We start from the raw sequence: 15,992 nt of genomic DNA, 5'->3' as shown, positions 1-15,992 counted from the left end.
ATATTATATTAGATACTCAAAGAAATTTAATGATTATTCACAGTATATGAATGTATGCATGGAAGTTATAAAGAACATTATATTACTAGCCATAAAAGACTTCAATATGAACAAATTTGGGTATATTTTGTCTCTTATAATCAAGCCTCCATGGATACTGAGAAATGCTTTTTTGTTTTTGTTTTTGTTTTTGTTTTGTTTTGTTTTGTTTTTTGAGACAGAGTTTCTCTGTGTAGACTGTCCTGGAACTCACTCTGTAGACCAGGCTGGCCTCGAACTAAGATATCCACTTGCCTCTGCCTCCCAATTGCTGGGATTAAAGGAGTGTGGCACCCCTGCCTGGCTGAGTAGTGATTATATATACATATGTGTGTGTGTGTGTATGATTACTATGTGATAGGTAGTTATATAAATATGTACATAAAATATGTATTATATAATATGTGATATTACAGCATGTATATGAATTAATTTCATGTGCACTGTCATTTTGAATATTAAGTACAAGAAAATTTATTATAGAAACTGATTTAGTGGCTGCAGGACAGAATTTTTTAGAGAAATTTATCAACCCATGTAGGAAAAGAAATAAATTGTGTTATATTGATTTTAGGAAGTTCTGTTTATCACAGACATAATTAAGAGAATAAAAAGATAAGCTAAACAGTAGGCAATGTGTTTTTCTGTATAAAACAACAGCAAAGTTGTCTTACCTGGAATCAATTACTATAAAAAAAACTCAATAGAATAGAAAAGAAGGAAAATATAAGTTTTCAAGTATAATTAAGGATGTAGAACAAAACATTTTCAATTAAAATTATTAAAATAATTTTAATCATAAATTAATTATAAAGTAATAAAATTATAAAGTATAATTATATATAAAATTATAAAGTATAATTATAAAGTATAACAGTTTATTATTGCCTTTCACTTGTTTACTTTGACACAGGAACTATATATGTATATATGAAATTAATTCATATACATCCTATACTATAATACTGAATATTATGTATTTCATGTATATTTAATATAATTATTTCCATAATTATTTCCATATTGTATATGTTAAATATACATATATAGTGATTATATATAATATATATTATTAATATATATTAATATTAATATATTATATATATATATTTCTCAATATCCATGGGTGATAGATTATAGGACCCTCAATATGCACATATACACATACAATCCTTAGGCATGTTGGGAATCGTAGATGGGTGCATGCTGATGTTCAACCTGTTTTCTTCTTTTTATTCAGTCTAGAATAGGTAAATAATTATATTAATGATTATATTAAATATGTGTGAAATATATGTGTGACCAGCTGTTTCAGGCTGTTGTATAACTTCTCCAGCTCCACCGTGCTTGACTGTATCCTGTAACTGTGAGGAAGAATAACCCTTGACTTCACAAGTTGTTTTTGTTATCTGACTACAGGAACGAGAAAAATAAGTAATATAGGAGATAGTGATGACACAAGAATTATATATCTTTGCCCTTAAAAGCCACTCAACTTATAAACATAGCTATCTTAAGGGCCAATTTTTAATGTATAATATAGACTCTTAATTTATATAAAGCAAAAATAATAAGGCATTTAAGTAAATGGGCAACACACTTGACACCAAATATGAGGACTGGAGTCTGAATCATAAGAGCCCACATAAGGCATGTCTATTAATCCAGTCTTCCCCCTAAAAGATAGGAGATGAAACAGGCTAGTCCCTGGAAGCTTGCTGGCATGAAATAATGAAGATGCTTTCTCAAGCAAAGAGAGATGAGAAATGAGAATTGGTATCAAGGTTGTTTTCATCCTCTGACCTCCACACTCAGAAAAACACACTCAAACAGACATACACACGCACACACACACACACACACACACACACACACACACACACACACACACACACAGAGAGAGAGAGAGAGAGAGAGAGAGAGAGAGAGAGAGAACTAACATATCATAAGTATATATGCACACATCATATATTCACAGAAAGTAACTTTTTAAAATTGTGCTTGACAAATTCTTAACTCACAAGAAGAGATGGATCATCTCTCTGGAAGAAAAAAGGAGAAAGAATTAGAAGCAGAAGAGCACATGGGAGGTTGTCCAAGGTGTTAATAATATTCTAACTCTAATCTTCTCTTAGTAAGGTGCCATTCCGTGTGATGAGCTATCTATTTGTGCTTTTTATATTTTCTATACACATTACACTTCTTAAGAAACGGCATATAAATCAATAATTTTAAACCTCACAAGCATTTCCATGAGATTCTTTTAAATATATTATGTGTAGTTGTTTTTTTAAACAGTAGATCCTAATTTAGAGAATATAGAATATATTTATTCAATGCAAATGCCAAGAAACAATTCACTGCATAATTTAATGCAAATGAGAATTTCATTAATGCAAACCATTTCATCAGTCCACAGAGCCACATTCTCCTGAGCTGTGTACATAACTCGTCTAAAGCCACTTGTCCAATGAGTGAACAGCAAGCCTGTTTCTGATTTTTGTGTCTTCTACAGCTTTACAAATAAGAAACTCTCAGTTTCGATGGGACAAATCTCATACTTTGTAATATTTTTCTCTCCTACCAAAGCTCTTAGCCCACGCAGCTTAAATGTGCAATTTTATTCAAATGGACCAAAAAAGATTAGACCCTACTGAACATAAGTAGAAGAAGGCAGTAGGAGAGGCTGAATTTCAAAAAAATAAAAAGTATCAATTTTGATACGATACATAAATAGATTTCCAGCAGTGCTGATGTGGGGGAAAATGTGGGTAATACATGGGATAATCTGCATTCCTGTTGATTTTTAAGATAAATATGATAGGAGCTAGCTGTAATTTAACTGTGCAATGCTCACAGCCCATTTGCTTAAGATATGAATTATTTTTAATATCAAAGTTTTCTCCTTAATATACCAACTGGCGATAATGTTATTAGAGCATTTAAATAATTTTAGAACACTACGTCTTTTGTACATTATAGTGCTGCAACAACCTGATAATGAGAATCAAAGCTAATTGGTCAACTTTCCTTCACTTAAGAAGTTAGACAGAAATAATTTTCACGCACATGTTTATGTCATTCTCTTTTTCTGCACAAATGATGCTAAAAGGCATTTGGCATTTTCATTGATAATTAGGTATGCATCACCCACTTAATGCACCCTTTACAATTACCAGAGTCTTTGAGACTTCCAAATGCATTTCTAAGTGTTATGTTTAAGAAGTTCTTTTCCTAGGACTTAATTTGTTTTGCAGATCTAAATGCACTCTATCACCATCAGAATCATGTGTAATTTGGGCTCATTTCAATGACATTCAGGAATACTCAGGCTGCAAAATGCTTTTCATTTTTATTTATCAATCTGAGAGTCTTCTAGTTTAAGAAATAATGAGATATAATATTTTCAAGTTCACATAGTGCCTTGAAATTCTTATGCAAGTAGTAAAAGACCTTCAGATCAAAACTTCTCCCTATTATGGTATAATTGCTTATTTGTTTAATGTGTGTGTGTGTGTGTGTGTGTGTGTGTGTGTGTGTGTACAGATACATGCTTACATGGGTATGTGTCTGTTGTAACGGAAGTCAGCATAATCCCAATGGCCATTCCTCGGGCACTCGACACCTGTATGTGAGACAGAGCCATTGCCAAGAACTCACTCAGTATACTTAGCTGGCTGTCTTGCAAAGGCCAGGAATTATTCTGTCTCTGTTTCTCTACTGTTGGGATGTGTCATAACACTGCTATTTTCCCCTCTATGCTCCCTACGTTTGAAGTCTGCTTCTCAAGCTTACAAGGCAAGGCTTTACCTATTAAGGTACTTTTCCGGCCCAGTGTTTCTTTGATACATGAGAATCCTACTTTCAAAATAAACATAAACTCTTTTTTTAAAAAATAATCTGAAGATATACATATTAGAAATTCAGAACCAGTATAGTCTGAGTGACCTTGGGGAAAGAACACAATCGTATCACCTTGCATTTCTTTAACTGTACAATATGGTTGGGAAACGTTTACAAGTTTAAAATAGTGATGAATGGCATGGTATATATAACCCTTTTGCCTCCCTCTGAAAAAAAAAATGATGCTGGTTGTAAATACCTACATGTTTATGACACTTTCAAATGAACTCTTATTACAATGTTAACCTCGAAGCATTGAAAATCAGCCCTGCGATATGGTGCAGAATTGTGCCTTCTCCCCTTGTGCATCAAATAACTAAAGCCTGGAACACCCATAAGTATGTATAACTTTTGTATTAATAATTTTAATATATAAAGCTAACATAACCAAGAAAATCACGTGGTGAATTTAAAAATTGCCTTTTATAAGCAACTTCAAAGTTCTGGGCATCAATCAAATATTTGGTGTTAGAATGAATAATAAAACACAAATCTTGTCCTGTTAACAGTACAGGCCTAAGCTTCTGCTTGCCATTTTATATTCCCATCACAACAATCTATCTTTTGTCCTTGCCCTCTGCTCTGTATGTATTAAATATCTAGTCCTCTATCAACCTTATGTGAAACTTGCATATGAATTAAAACTGTGCATAATGTCATATTGAATGCATAGTGACCTTACTGACCAGGCAGTTTGCCTTGATGCCTATGTACCACTGCATTGTATTTGACTTTCCCAAGTTTCTTCAGAATCCCAGTCTAATTAAATTATCTTTTCATAAAGAGGATCCAAATTTTATTTTAGCCTCAACCCAGAAAAGCAATCATTTCCTCATGCCAGCCTTCTGTCTCTTTAACATACTCAGCCACTTCTGTCCCTCCTTGCCTCTTCTACAGTGAGTGGTACTGTTCACACTTTATTTAGTTTCTGTATTGAAAACAAATCTTTTATCTTAATGGTAAAATTAAACCACACCTCCTTTGGATGTGATGGCATTCTTTGTTCTTTCTCCAAACGTCTTTCCTTTCTCCTCAGGATATTGGTCAGTTTCCATAGTCTACCTCTTATTTCCTCATATAAAAATTTTAAGGAAATGCTGAAGGTAGGAGGAGGGAATCTTATATTCTGCTCTCTGAGTTTGAAAATTGATCATGACACTCGTTATTTTTGTAATTTAAGGCAAAACATTTTTTTTTGTCTACCTACCTAAAACAAGAAATTTGATCCTAACAGAGACTTTACTATTAGGACCAAAATAGCTTATATTAAAAAGTTTCAAAATTACGTACTATGTACAGACAATTTACTTTATTTTAATGTTAGAACTTGACTTAAGGAACCATTTGTTTGCTTTGTTAAAATAGGAGGTACCTGCCTCAGTTAATTCTACCATTTATCTTTGGAACCTAACTCCATGTTTAACTATGTCTAGGTAGTGGACAGATGTATAAATGCACAGTCAATAAGACTTGACAAGCTGCCTTCCATTCTGCACTAATAAAGAAAATGAATTTGAAATTTCATCCATAATTAAATATAAAACACAGAGAATCAAAAAGTTTTATCTATGACTTTCATGTTTAGTGTTTTCATGATCAGAGTTCTACATACTAAAGGCCTCCCAAATATAGCTTAGCAAAATTATAGGTTTCTTCCCACATACCTATCTCAGTTTCTCAGGGACAACATTTATGTAGAAGAGTTAGATTACAGTGCTCCACAGAAATGCTACAGAGGAATTCACTAACATACACATGAAAAACAGGAAACCCACATGCAGCCTTTCCCACCCAATGAAAGAAAACTCAAAGCATCTACAAGGGAATTAAAGATGTAACCTGGATCTATCACTCAGGAATTCTAAAATGAAGGACAAGAGGTGATAAGATATGAAATTTCCTTTTCAGTTAGTTTTCGGTGGTTTGGGGGTGGAGTTAAATCAGAATATGCCTGAGTACATGATAGACCAGAATGCTATCATTTGCCAGGAACTTTTGTGATCAGATGTAAAAGGCTTGTTAATGGCTAAGACACATTTGACCTATTTCATAACAGGTTTTTTTTTTTTGTTTTTTTTTTTTTACACATAGGCCACATTACCAGGAAAAAGTCATGCTGAGATGAATCATAGGATAGGGAATTATAGGCATATCTAATAAAAAGTTCGGATGTATCATCAGAATTCCAATACCAAGATAAAAGTTATACACAAAAGTAATCAGTTACCTTATATATACCTGCAAAAGGTTACGCTGAGAAGTTAGATGCAGCAAGAGGGCTCATAAATCTATTGTATTTGAAGACAAAAGCAATGCTATAAAAACTCCAAAAAGACAATTGAAATCATCCCAAGTTCAAACATATTTTCTTGACATATAACTTTATTTAACTTAGAGAAATTTGTATAAGCAGGGCTTTTGGACAAATGTTGAAATGTAAGAGCAAAAGTCGAAAGAAAAACAGGAATGATTTCTGCCTTGGTTAGGGTTCCCTAAAAGTGTGATCCAACAGGCAGAGATTTACATGAATAAGATTAATTGTGTCTCCAGTATAAATTTCTCAAAATATAAATAAATAAATAAATATTTAGAATAAAGAAAAATAAAACTGCACATGGTTAGGGCTCACCTTCTTAGTAGCTTGACTGTTTAGATTTAACTGTTCTGACAAAAATAATTTTGGAAATTAATAATGACACTCTCAAAAAGTAATTTTGAGAAAAGGAAAGTCAATTCAATTTTTAAAAGAGATGAATTTTGCAATACCAAATGGCCTCTCTTCCCAAACTTGATATGCCCCAGTATAGGTGAACGCCAGGGCCAAGAAGTGGGAGTGGGTGGGTAGGGGAGCAGGGCAGGAAGATGGTATAGGGAACTTTCGGGATAGCATTTGAAATGTAAATAAAAAAAATCTAATAAAAAAATAAAAGAGATGAATTGAGGTGAAGATCACAGAAGAAGGAAGAAATGGGAAGAATAGAGCAAGGGCAAATGAATCTGTTGTCAACCAGATTTCATCTCACTCTCTGGAGAGATCTGGAGAACCTATGGCACAGGCAGGGAAGCCGGCTGGGGCTGGATGTGTTTTCATAAATTGACATGTAGGTTAGGCATCCCAATCCCAATCCCAAGGTTATTGTGAATCTTATGCCTACAGTGTTCATTTAGGAAAAAAAAAAAAAACACATCATTTCAAACTGACTGAAGAAAGTGACTGGTTCCCATGTCTTATCTAGACAGTGTTCTAAAAGGGTCTTTATTATTAAACATCAAAAGCATTCACTTTATAAAGCTCTGGTTTTTCTAAGTAAATATAATTAAAATGTGTTTATCAACAATATATCCTGAGAAAAGCAGCAATCTGATTAGGCTTTAAAGCATCTACTCTATAAAATAAGATTGACAGTAATATCTGACTTTATTATTATTGGCCAATTCAATACAAACATTAAATATAAAAAGTATATATAGAAAGCAAGGACTAGATGGTAATACCCTATCACACAAGGCCCCACAGAGTGGGCTGTATGTGCAATGCTAATGAATGACCAGGCAACCTGTGCTTACTGGTCCAATAATGCTAGGCCTGAGGTAGTGATTATCGCTCACTAACTAATAGGAATGGAGATTTACTACATAGGGAAGAATTTATAATTGGTATTGTAAATCGAGTCAAAAGCCACTGTAGCTGAAGAGGTCATAGGCCATTGTGGGAAAGACCCTGCTGTTGTTTTGATAAATTGACATGATGGATCTGTTAAAGTTTCTTTAAATTAATCATCTTTATACCAATAGATATGTATGTCTGCCATATTTCTTGGACATACTTTCTGCAGTGGGCAGTGATTAGTGTAAAATCTCATAACTAGTAAAGTGTTGAGAATTAAGTGACTGTTGAATTCTCAGCCATATATGACTCCCCTGTATCCCCCTCCGGAAAGGCACAGGGTACATCATAGGATAGGGGCCAAGTACAATGAGAGAGCTAGAGAAAGAGTTGGAGAATTGTGCAATGCTGTATTATGGCTACAGAACTTTTGGATGTATGTCTTCTGAACTCTTGAACTCTTATGAGTCATGATTTCCTATGCAAGATGTGGACACTATGGGACACATTAAAATTTTGTCACTAAACCACCATTCCCTGTGGATTTATAGGCAATTGGTGGGTGGAAATGATTGAATCAGTTGCATAATTCCTAGTAAGTTGCCCATGTGTCTATAAATAACTCCTCCTTTATGCTTGTGTAAGCAACCATAATGAAAGCCGTTATGCTATAAACAAAGATTTTAAAGCAGACAGGGGATTAGTTGGGACTGAAAAGGGATCAACAGGAGTATGGGAGGACAAAATAGTGGAATGGAGAAGTAAATATGATCAAAATGTATCGTATACATATGCATGAATCTCAAATCAATGGCCATTATATTATTTAATTGACACATGCAAATAAGAATGCTATATAAACTTTGCGAAAATAAGAAGAAAGCTTGGGATATAAACAAGAGATTTCTATCTATGAAATTTATCCATGAAATTGTGAAATAGTAGCAATTAGAAATATGTAAATATATATATGTATATATATATATATATATATATATATATATATATATATGTATATATATATATGAATGAAGGCCCTTACATTCTTATTCCAATTAATCCCTGCTATTGACTTATATAGAGAGTGGTAGTAGGAATTTCAATCAACAGAGGTTATTGTAAAAGTGATTCAACTACATTCTGTTGGATATTTGATCGGCATAAAAGATAAGTTTGGTTTGACTGCATCTGAGACTTCAGGATTTGACTTGCATCATTATTCTGCCAAAGACATTTTTAGTCAAACAGCCATTGCTAATTTTAAAAGGAGATAGTGAAGTATTCCAGAGTTACAATACAGGTCATGAAGTTCAGGAACTTTCCATTTGGACAGCATACATCTAGAATGCTTTTTCTCTGTAATACTCTAACAGATCTTTAGCTGAATATACTATGAAGCTTTTCAGACACAGCATCAGTATAAGTGCTATACAGGAAGGCGAAAAGTTTGGGCTCTTTCTTGCTTTTCAAAATGTCAGTTTTAATACATAAGATCACTTGTGTTTTAGCATAAAGATCAATTACTGGTATAAGCAGACCTATTTTATGCATGGATTGTGTGAAACTATATGTTTGTTCATATAGTGCTCAGGTGTGTACACATGTTTATGAAGGCTGGAGGGTGACTTCAAGTTTCCTCTTCAATTATTTCCCAAATTATTTTTCATATTATTACTGAATATGGATGGAGCTGACCAAATGGGCTAGATGACCTGGCTAATAAGCCTCACAAATTGTCTTATTTCCACACCCCAGTGCAGAGATTGTAGCATGGTCATGACACTCTGCTTTTTTATATGGGTGTAGGGGCTTGAAGTCAAATCTGCAACTTTGTGTGACAAGCACAGGAGGCATGAATTTTAGACCTGAGAAGGGAAATAAATAATGAAGACCTATAACCTCCCTCTCATGCAGGTAAAAATAAATTAACTTATTTTTAATTTAACCTATACTTTTCCGTTTTGGCAATATTAAATTAGAGTTTAGCTTGAAAAAATTTTAGATGCAAGTATTTCTTTTAGCCAAATTAAAAAAAAAAAAGGTCATTCAAAACCATAGAGATAATTAGAAGCACTTTATAGAGTGCAAGCTATTAAGAAGAAGAAATATGTCACTATATAAAATATATATTGATGTAGACATTTGGGATTTACTTAGTTTATGTGTTTGTCTTTTTTTTTTTCTTTTTTTTGAGATAGTAGCAGCACCCAAGTAGTGGCATTGTAAGCCTATGCCATTATGCAAAGGCCGGATATTTGATAGAAAATGCAATAGAAACTCAGAAGCATTACAATTAAATACTATGTTCTGTATAGCATTCCCTTTTGAATTTGTCAGTGTATAATCTGATTCCAAGAGGGATTGTTAGTCTCTTTAATAACTGCACATTCCTGTAGGATGTGTCTCTACTTTTCTCACTGATATATTTTCAAGTGATTCTCCAATGCAGAAATCAACTGCAATGACAATTGATTTATATGCATCCAAAAGCAGGGCTATTTCCCAAACACTGAATTCCCTGCACCCTGTGTAGACCATGAGGTCTCTGGTGCAGGATAAACTTGGAACCAAAGAACAATGAGAAATTGACCCAATTATTAATTCATGTATCTGCAGGTGACTAAAGTTCTATTATCCAGAATGAGATAGGACACATATTTCTTAACATCTTTAAATTTGTTTTATGAAAACTATAGACCACACAGACATTACCATGAGCTCCCAGAAGGAAGCAGCTAATATTCTAGGTCCCTGACTTATCTAAGTGCAGGGAGTTATATACAAGGGGGAAATGCAAGCCTTCTACTTTGTCCTCGTTGTGAGACATAATTACTCTCAAACAAGGCTTTCACTGAATCCAATAGGAAACATTTTAGTCCCTAGAAACACTGTATATAAAGGATATAAGACACAGTATCTATTGTTCATCTGCTAATGTCCCCAAATGTCACAAAGGTAATTACTTGGATGACATTTATGTGATGCAGCTGGACATTGTTACAGTTAATATAAAGCCTGCCTGTGGCAACCACTTTATTTCCACCTCCATCTCACTGAGGGTGTGTGTGATTGCTGCTTCTAGAGCAACATCAGCCTGTCCCACATGACACCACTGCCCTGGATTTCTTTTCTGTGTTGTTCACACTAATACCTTGCTCAAAAGAAAGAAAGAAAGAGAGTGAGAGAGAGGAGGGAGGGGAGGAGAGAGCTAGAGAGGGAGGGTGGAAGGAAGGAAGGAAGGAGGGAGGGAGGGAGGGAGGGAGGGAGGAAGGAAGGAAGGAAGGAAGGAACGAAGGAAGGAAGGAACGAAGGAACGAAGGAAGGAAGGAAGAAGGAGCAGCAATATTATATGCATGCATCTTTATATTGATATGTGGCACTTTTAGAGATGGTTCCAAGAATACTTCACAATATATAAAAATGCTCTCCTAAACAAAAAGATTTCTATTATCCTCAGGAACACAGATTTATAAAATGCAGAGTCAGAACATTTTGTACACATAAAATTCCACTTGATTTCAACGAGGATGTTACTGAGAACGTTGACCCTTTGACCCAACATAGATACATCACCAGACTGTTTTCCAGGACATATTGAATATGGATTTCCATACACACTTACATGCAAACTGTAGCTTGGCTTTTCTACTCAGAATGGTGCCCACAGGATTGGTGGCCAGACACTGGTATATGCCAATATCTTGATCTGTTCTGGGGCTACTGATGGCCAAACTGCCTCCATCCAACCTATAGTGATAAGTCATGCCGAAGTCAATATCTGTACCGTTCTGTTTCCACCTTCAAGAATAAAAAGAGAAATGAAGTTACATATATAATATAAAGAACTAAATGCTATTTATCATAAAAATCATACTCTTTAAATTCCTGTAGGAATAAAATAAACAGTCAAAAACAAAATACATGATTACCTGTGGGATGATCTCAGTGGCTTCATTAAGGACAAAGACCATGCTGTTGTTTGTGGTACTGGGGCTTAGCCCTAGGACCTCACACACTCTATCTAGGTTCTGTAACACTGGATTACATCTACAGCCTTGCTTGTTTGATTTTATTTATCTATTTATTTATGTATTTATTTATATTGACTATTTTATTCATTTACATTTCAAATGCTATCTCCCTTCCAAGTTTCCCCTCCACAAACCTGCTATCCCCTTCCTCACTCCCCCTGCCTCTGTGAGGGTACTCCCCCACCTGCCTACCCACTCCTGCTTCAGCGGCCTAGCATTCATTCCCCTATCCTGGATTATCAAGCCTCCACAGGACCAAGGGGCTCCCCTCCCAGTTTTGCCAGGTGAGAAAATCCTCTGCTACATATCCAGTACCCCCTAGGTACTCTGTGGTTGATGGTTTAGTCCATGTGCTTTTGCGGGTCTGTTTGGTTGATATTGTTGTTCTTCCTATGAGATTGCAGACCCTTTCATCTCCTATAGTCCTTGCCCTACCTTCCTCATTGAGTCCAATGTTTGGCTGTGTACCTAAACATCTGTATTGGACCAGCTCTGGCAGAGCCTCTCAGGAGACAGCTACATCAGATTCATATCAATTTTGAGACATGTTCCAAATTACTGATCTTACTCCAAACACATTCTAAAGCCCTGACTGGCGTTTAGCTTGCAATCCTATTGTATTTCTCTCACACAAGCTGAGATTACAGGCCTTTGCCATAAGGCCTGGCATATACAGCTGTTTTGGAGCTAGAAATACAAATTGGTAGGTTGTTTGGAAGGTCTCTATCCTTTATAAGTTTCAAACATTCACTTCCATGAAACCAGAAAGGCAACAGAACACTGAACATGAGAAATAAAAATTTGACATCAGTCAATAATTCTGACATCTATTTTTTGGAGACTTTCAAATAATGTATGCCATACCTGAATAACCACAACTAACGCTGCAAAACCTAAATGTCAAAAATGATTTAGAGAGAGAAACCCCAGAAAACAACTTTGCACCCAGCACCAAAAATGCCAGCAAAGGTCTGACAAAAACCCCTTTCAAGGCCGATAACAAAACATAAGAACACGACACTTTCAAAATGTGATTGTCTTTGTGAGTCTGCCACTTGGAAAATTAATCACGTTGAAAATATTTCAATAGCAGTTAAGAATGCCAACCTAAAATTATATGCTAGCAAAACAAATACAACTTGAGAATTTTTTCAAGAAGCCAAGTTCTCTCAGCTTAGATATTAGTCAACATTCCTTTAGTGCCTGAGTTATTTCTATAAATATGGGCATTAACAGTAATTAGAAGGAAGCACACACAGCTCACTAAGACTGCATTTGGTCACTTCGAGATCAGTGAATATGCAACCAACACCTCTTAAGATAGTTATTTCTCTCATCAGACACCTTCCAACCTCATATCTTAAACTATATACATTGCACATTAAGGAAGTTTATCTCAAAGTTGAAAGTTGTATGTAGTCATGTAAAGCATTTATGGGAAAATGTATTTAATATAATGAATCACATTTAGCATTTTCCAGGTAGAAAAAAATACAGGAAGAAAAAAACAAAACTTCCCCTCCATCATTGTCATGCACATGCCTGAGGGTCTATAACAGAAGATAGATTACAACATATACAGACATTCTCTCTAGCTTTTACATGTTTCTGACGTTTACAGAAACAAAACTCCCAAAACAGACAGGTCTATATATTTAATACTGTGTATAAGTAATGGTCTCCATTTATCAGGATAAAACCGAGAGCAAGCAAGAAATGATGCTCACAATCTGTGAAAACTTAACAAGTATGGGCTGTTCATGCTCTCATTGATGACATGACTCTGGGAAATGGTAAGTCCTTTTGCTTAGAGTCTCTGGAAGTGAGCTCTGAAAGAAAAATTTGTCCTTAACTTAAGAACAGAAGGGCAAGTGGAAGCTGTGAGAGACCTTCTGCTTCTCCAACAGTCTCTAGGCTTTAGGGTAGTGTTTATTAACTTTTCTAATGTTTCAATTCTTTAATACAGTCCCTAGTGGTGTGGTGACCCCAAAGAATGAAATTATTTTTGATGCTACTTCATAACTCTAATTAGTTATGAATTGTAATGAATATATCTGTGTTTTCCAATGATCTTAGGGATCCATATGACAGGGTCATCTGATTTCTAAAGGGGTTGCGACCCATAGGTTGAAAAGTACTGCATGAGTGTCCTTTGTCTTGAGCCCAACCCCAAATGCTTCTTCAAACCATGTTTACTGTATATGGCTGTCTTCCTCTGATTCTTCTATTCATGGTGAAATTATATTACAGATATTTTGGTAGGGTGAGTAATTGTGAGAAAGGAATGGTATTCTGAAAAGTTATTTTGAATGTTATTGATTTGGGGATGACATTGTTAAAGATTCATTGGAGAAAATCTGACTAATATCTACTAAAATAGAAAAGAACTACAGCATTAGGTAATTCTCCCACATTCTTAAAGATATGAAATTATGGTTCATATATCAAATCAACCAGAGGATTTGAGCAATTCTGTCAAATTTAAAATGATTTACCCATGTTCTGTTTATGACACATTGTTTTAATAAAATGAATTTATCAGTCATCAAAAATTCATCCATTCAGCTTGGGTTTTCCCCATTTTTCAAATAGTAGTTTGTACATACTGATTCTGAGCTCTTAGGAGAGAGAAAGCAGGAAATTTCTCTTCCCTATGGCCTGTCTAAAGATAGGGAGGCCTGGCTCTCCTTGTAAACCTGTCTTTTATAATTTGCTTACAGGGCATGGTCTCAGACCTCTGTGTTCTCTATCATTTCCAAGAGAAGGGTATACCACACTTAGTTTGCCAGCTCTCTTTAATTTTGGAATCAATCACTGAAATAACTGCTGTCATCATTACATGCTCCTAATTAAGTGCAGTAATTGTTTTTCAACACAAATTCAAAGTTGTTGGCTTAGCTGCAGCAAATGAATTCTTCACAGTAGCCCCATAATCATTCTAATCACTATGGTACAATTATTATTAAACTGTGCATATAGAACAGGAGTTCAGCCCTGGGTGTGGGCTTTGTCTTAATTAACATGCTAAAATAAAAGGAGAAATAGTTGTACTTCATGCACGTCCTTGTCAGACATACTTTACCGATAGTACTACATATCCGAATGAATTTTTCTATGATACAAACTAGAAAATGTGTGTTGAATGAATATTTTCAAGAATATGAATGAGCACATCAGTTCTAGAAGATGTGATGAATTTGAACCAGAATCTGATCCTTTTCCTGGAAAATAACTTTCACAGTTAAGTAGTTGAGACCAGCCTGGACAGTTTGGCTAGAAGATTCTATTTGCTGCCCTAATTATGCACATCTGTGCAAGCGTTTGAGTATAATGTCTAACCAGTCAGGTCTCTGCTTTAAGCTCTTCTTACAGGCACCACATCTTATCCTATTCCCAGATCACTGAAGGGAACCATTGAAATCAACATTCTAAGTTTGTCTGCTGTTCACTTTGCAGAATAAATTGGAGGCTATTGCCTCCATTGAAAAGTCCTCTTGTCTGCTCTGTCATTTTTGTCCTGTATATTCTTGTGTACATCCATTATAGAAATTTCATAATATCTACCCCGCTTGGTCATAGGAAGTCATTAACAATATGAATTGGGGAAATGTATGAAGAGAAAATAGCATCTCCTAAGATTTTATGGAGTCTAATTTCTAAAAGAAACTACCATTTAATCAATGGATCTCCTTTCTCCTGGTAACAGAATTCATTACTGGTATCCCTAATTCTTTTGTCTGAGAGAAAGTGCATTATGTGTAGAAATAATATAACTGTGTGCTACTCTCCTTTTGCAAATAAGACATTTGGTGTTAAGTTCTCTGCTATCTGATTTTCCTAGAGATTCTCGATATAAGATAAGCTTTTCTAACATTTGCTTTGGGTGACCCACTTCTCCAAATGCAAGGATCACTTATCCACCATTATCATCTCATAGGTTCCTGGGATTTGAACCTATACAAGCACTCCTCCCTGGGTTCTGACTTTAATTCTGCTTTTGGTTATAAAGCTATTCCACTGAATTTGACTTGACACAAATTAGTTTTTATTTCCTCCCATGAGATTCCATTACTATATTAAAGTTGCAAAACAATAACAACAAAAAGGATATAAACAACTTGTTTTCTCCACAGAAGAACCAATATAAGAATATATTTTGGAAGAAAAAATGAATAAGTTAGAATACATTTGGTGCTGTGATCATGATTAGAACAGCAAACAAAACTTTTAAAGTAATGTCTTCTTTTCAGCTTGCCCTCCCTTCCTTCCTTCCTTCCTTCCTTCCTTCCTTCCTTCCTTCCTTCCTTCCTTCCTTTCTCCCTCTCTCTCCTTTTCTTTCTTACTTTCTTCTTTCTTTCTTACTCTCTCTCTCTCTTTCCCTCCCTCCCTCCCTTCCTCCCTCCCTCCCTTCC

The 15,992-nt window shown here is 35.0% G+C and overlaps 1 protein-coding gene across 3 annotated transcripts in view; it reads right to left on the bottom strand.

The window, feature by feature from the left end:
• Nucleotides 1-15,992, bottom strand: part of LOC110295968 (contactin-6) — a 355,090-nt gene that overhangs the window by 189,384 nt on the left and 149,714 nt on the right. For all 3 annotated transcript variants that reach the window (XM_021164391.2, XM_029478903.1, XM_021164390.2), the window contains one exon: nucleotides 11,172-11,347. In XM_021164391.2, coding sequence (XP_021020050.1) covers nucleotides 11,172-11,347 — 176 coding nt within the window. The remainder of the gene's footprint in view (nucleotides 1-11,171; nucleotides 11,348-15,992) is intronic.

The sequence above is a fragment of the Mus caroli genome, chromosome 6, assembly GCF_900094665.2.
Source record: "Mus caroli chromosome 6, CAROLI_EIJ_v1.1, whole genome shotgun sequence".
NCBI lineage: Eukaryota > Metazoa > Chordata > Mammalia > Rodentia > Muridae > Mus > Mus caroli.
This window is presented reverse-complemented; position numbering and strand designations above follow the sequence as displayed.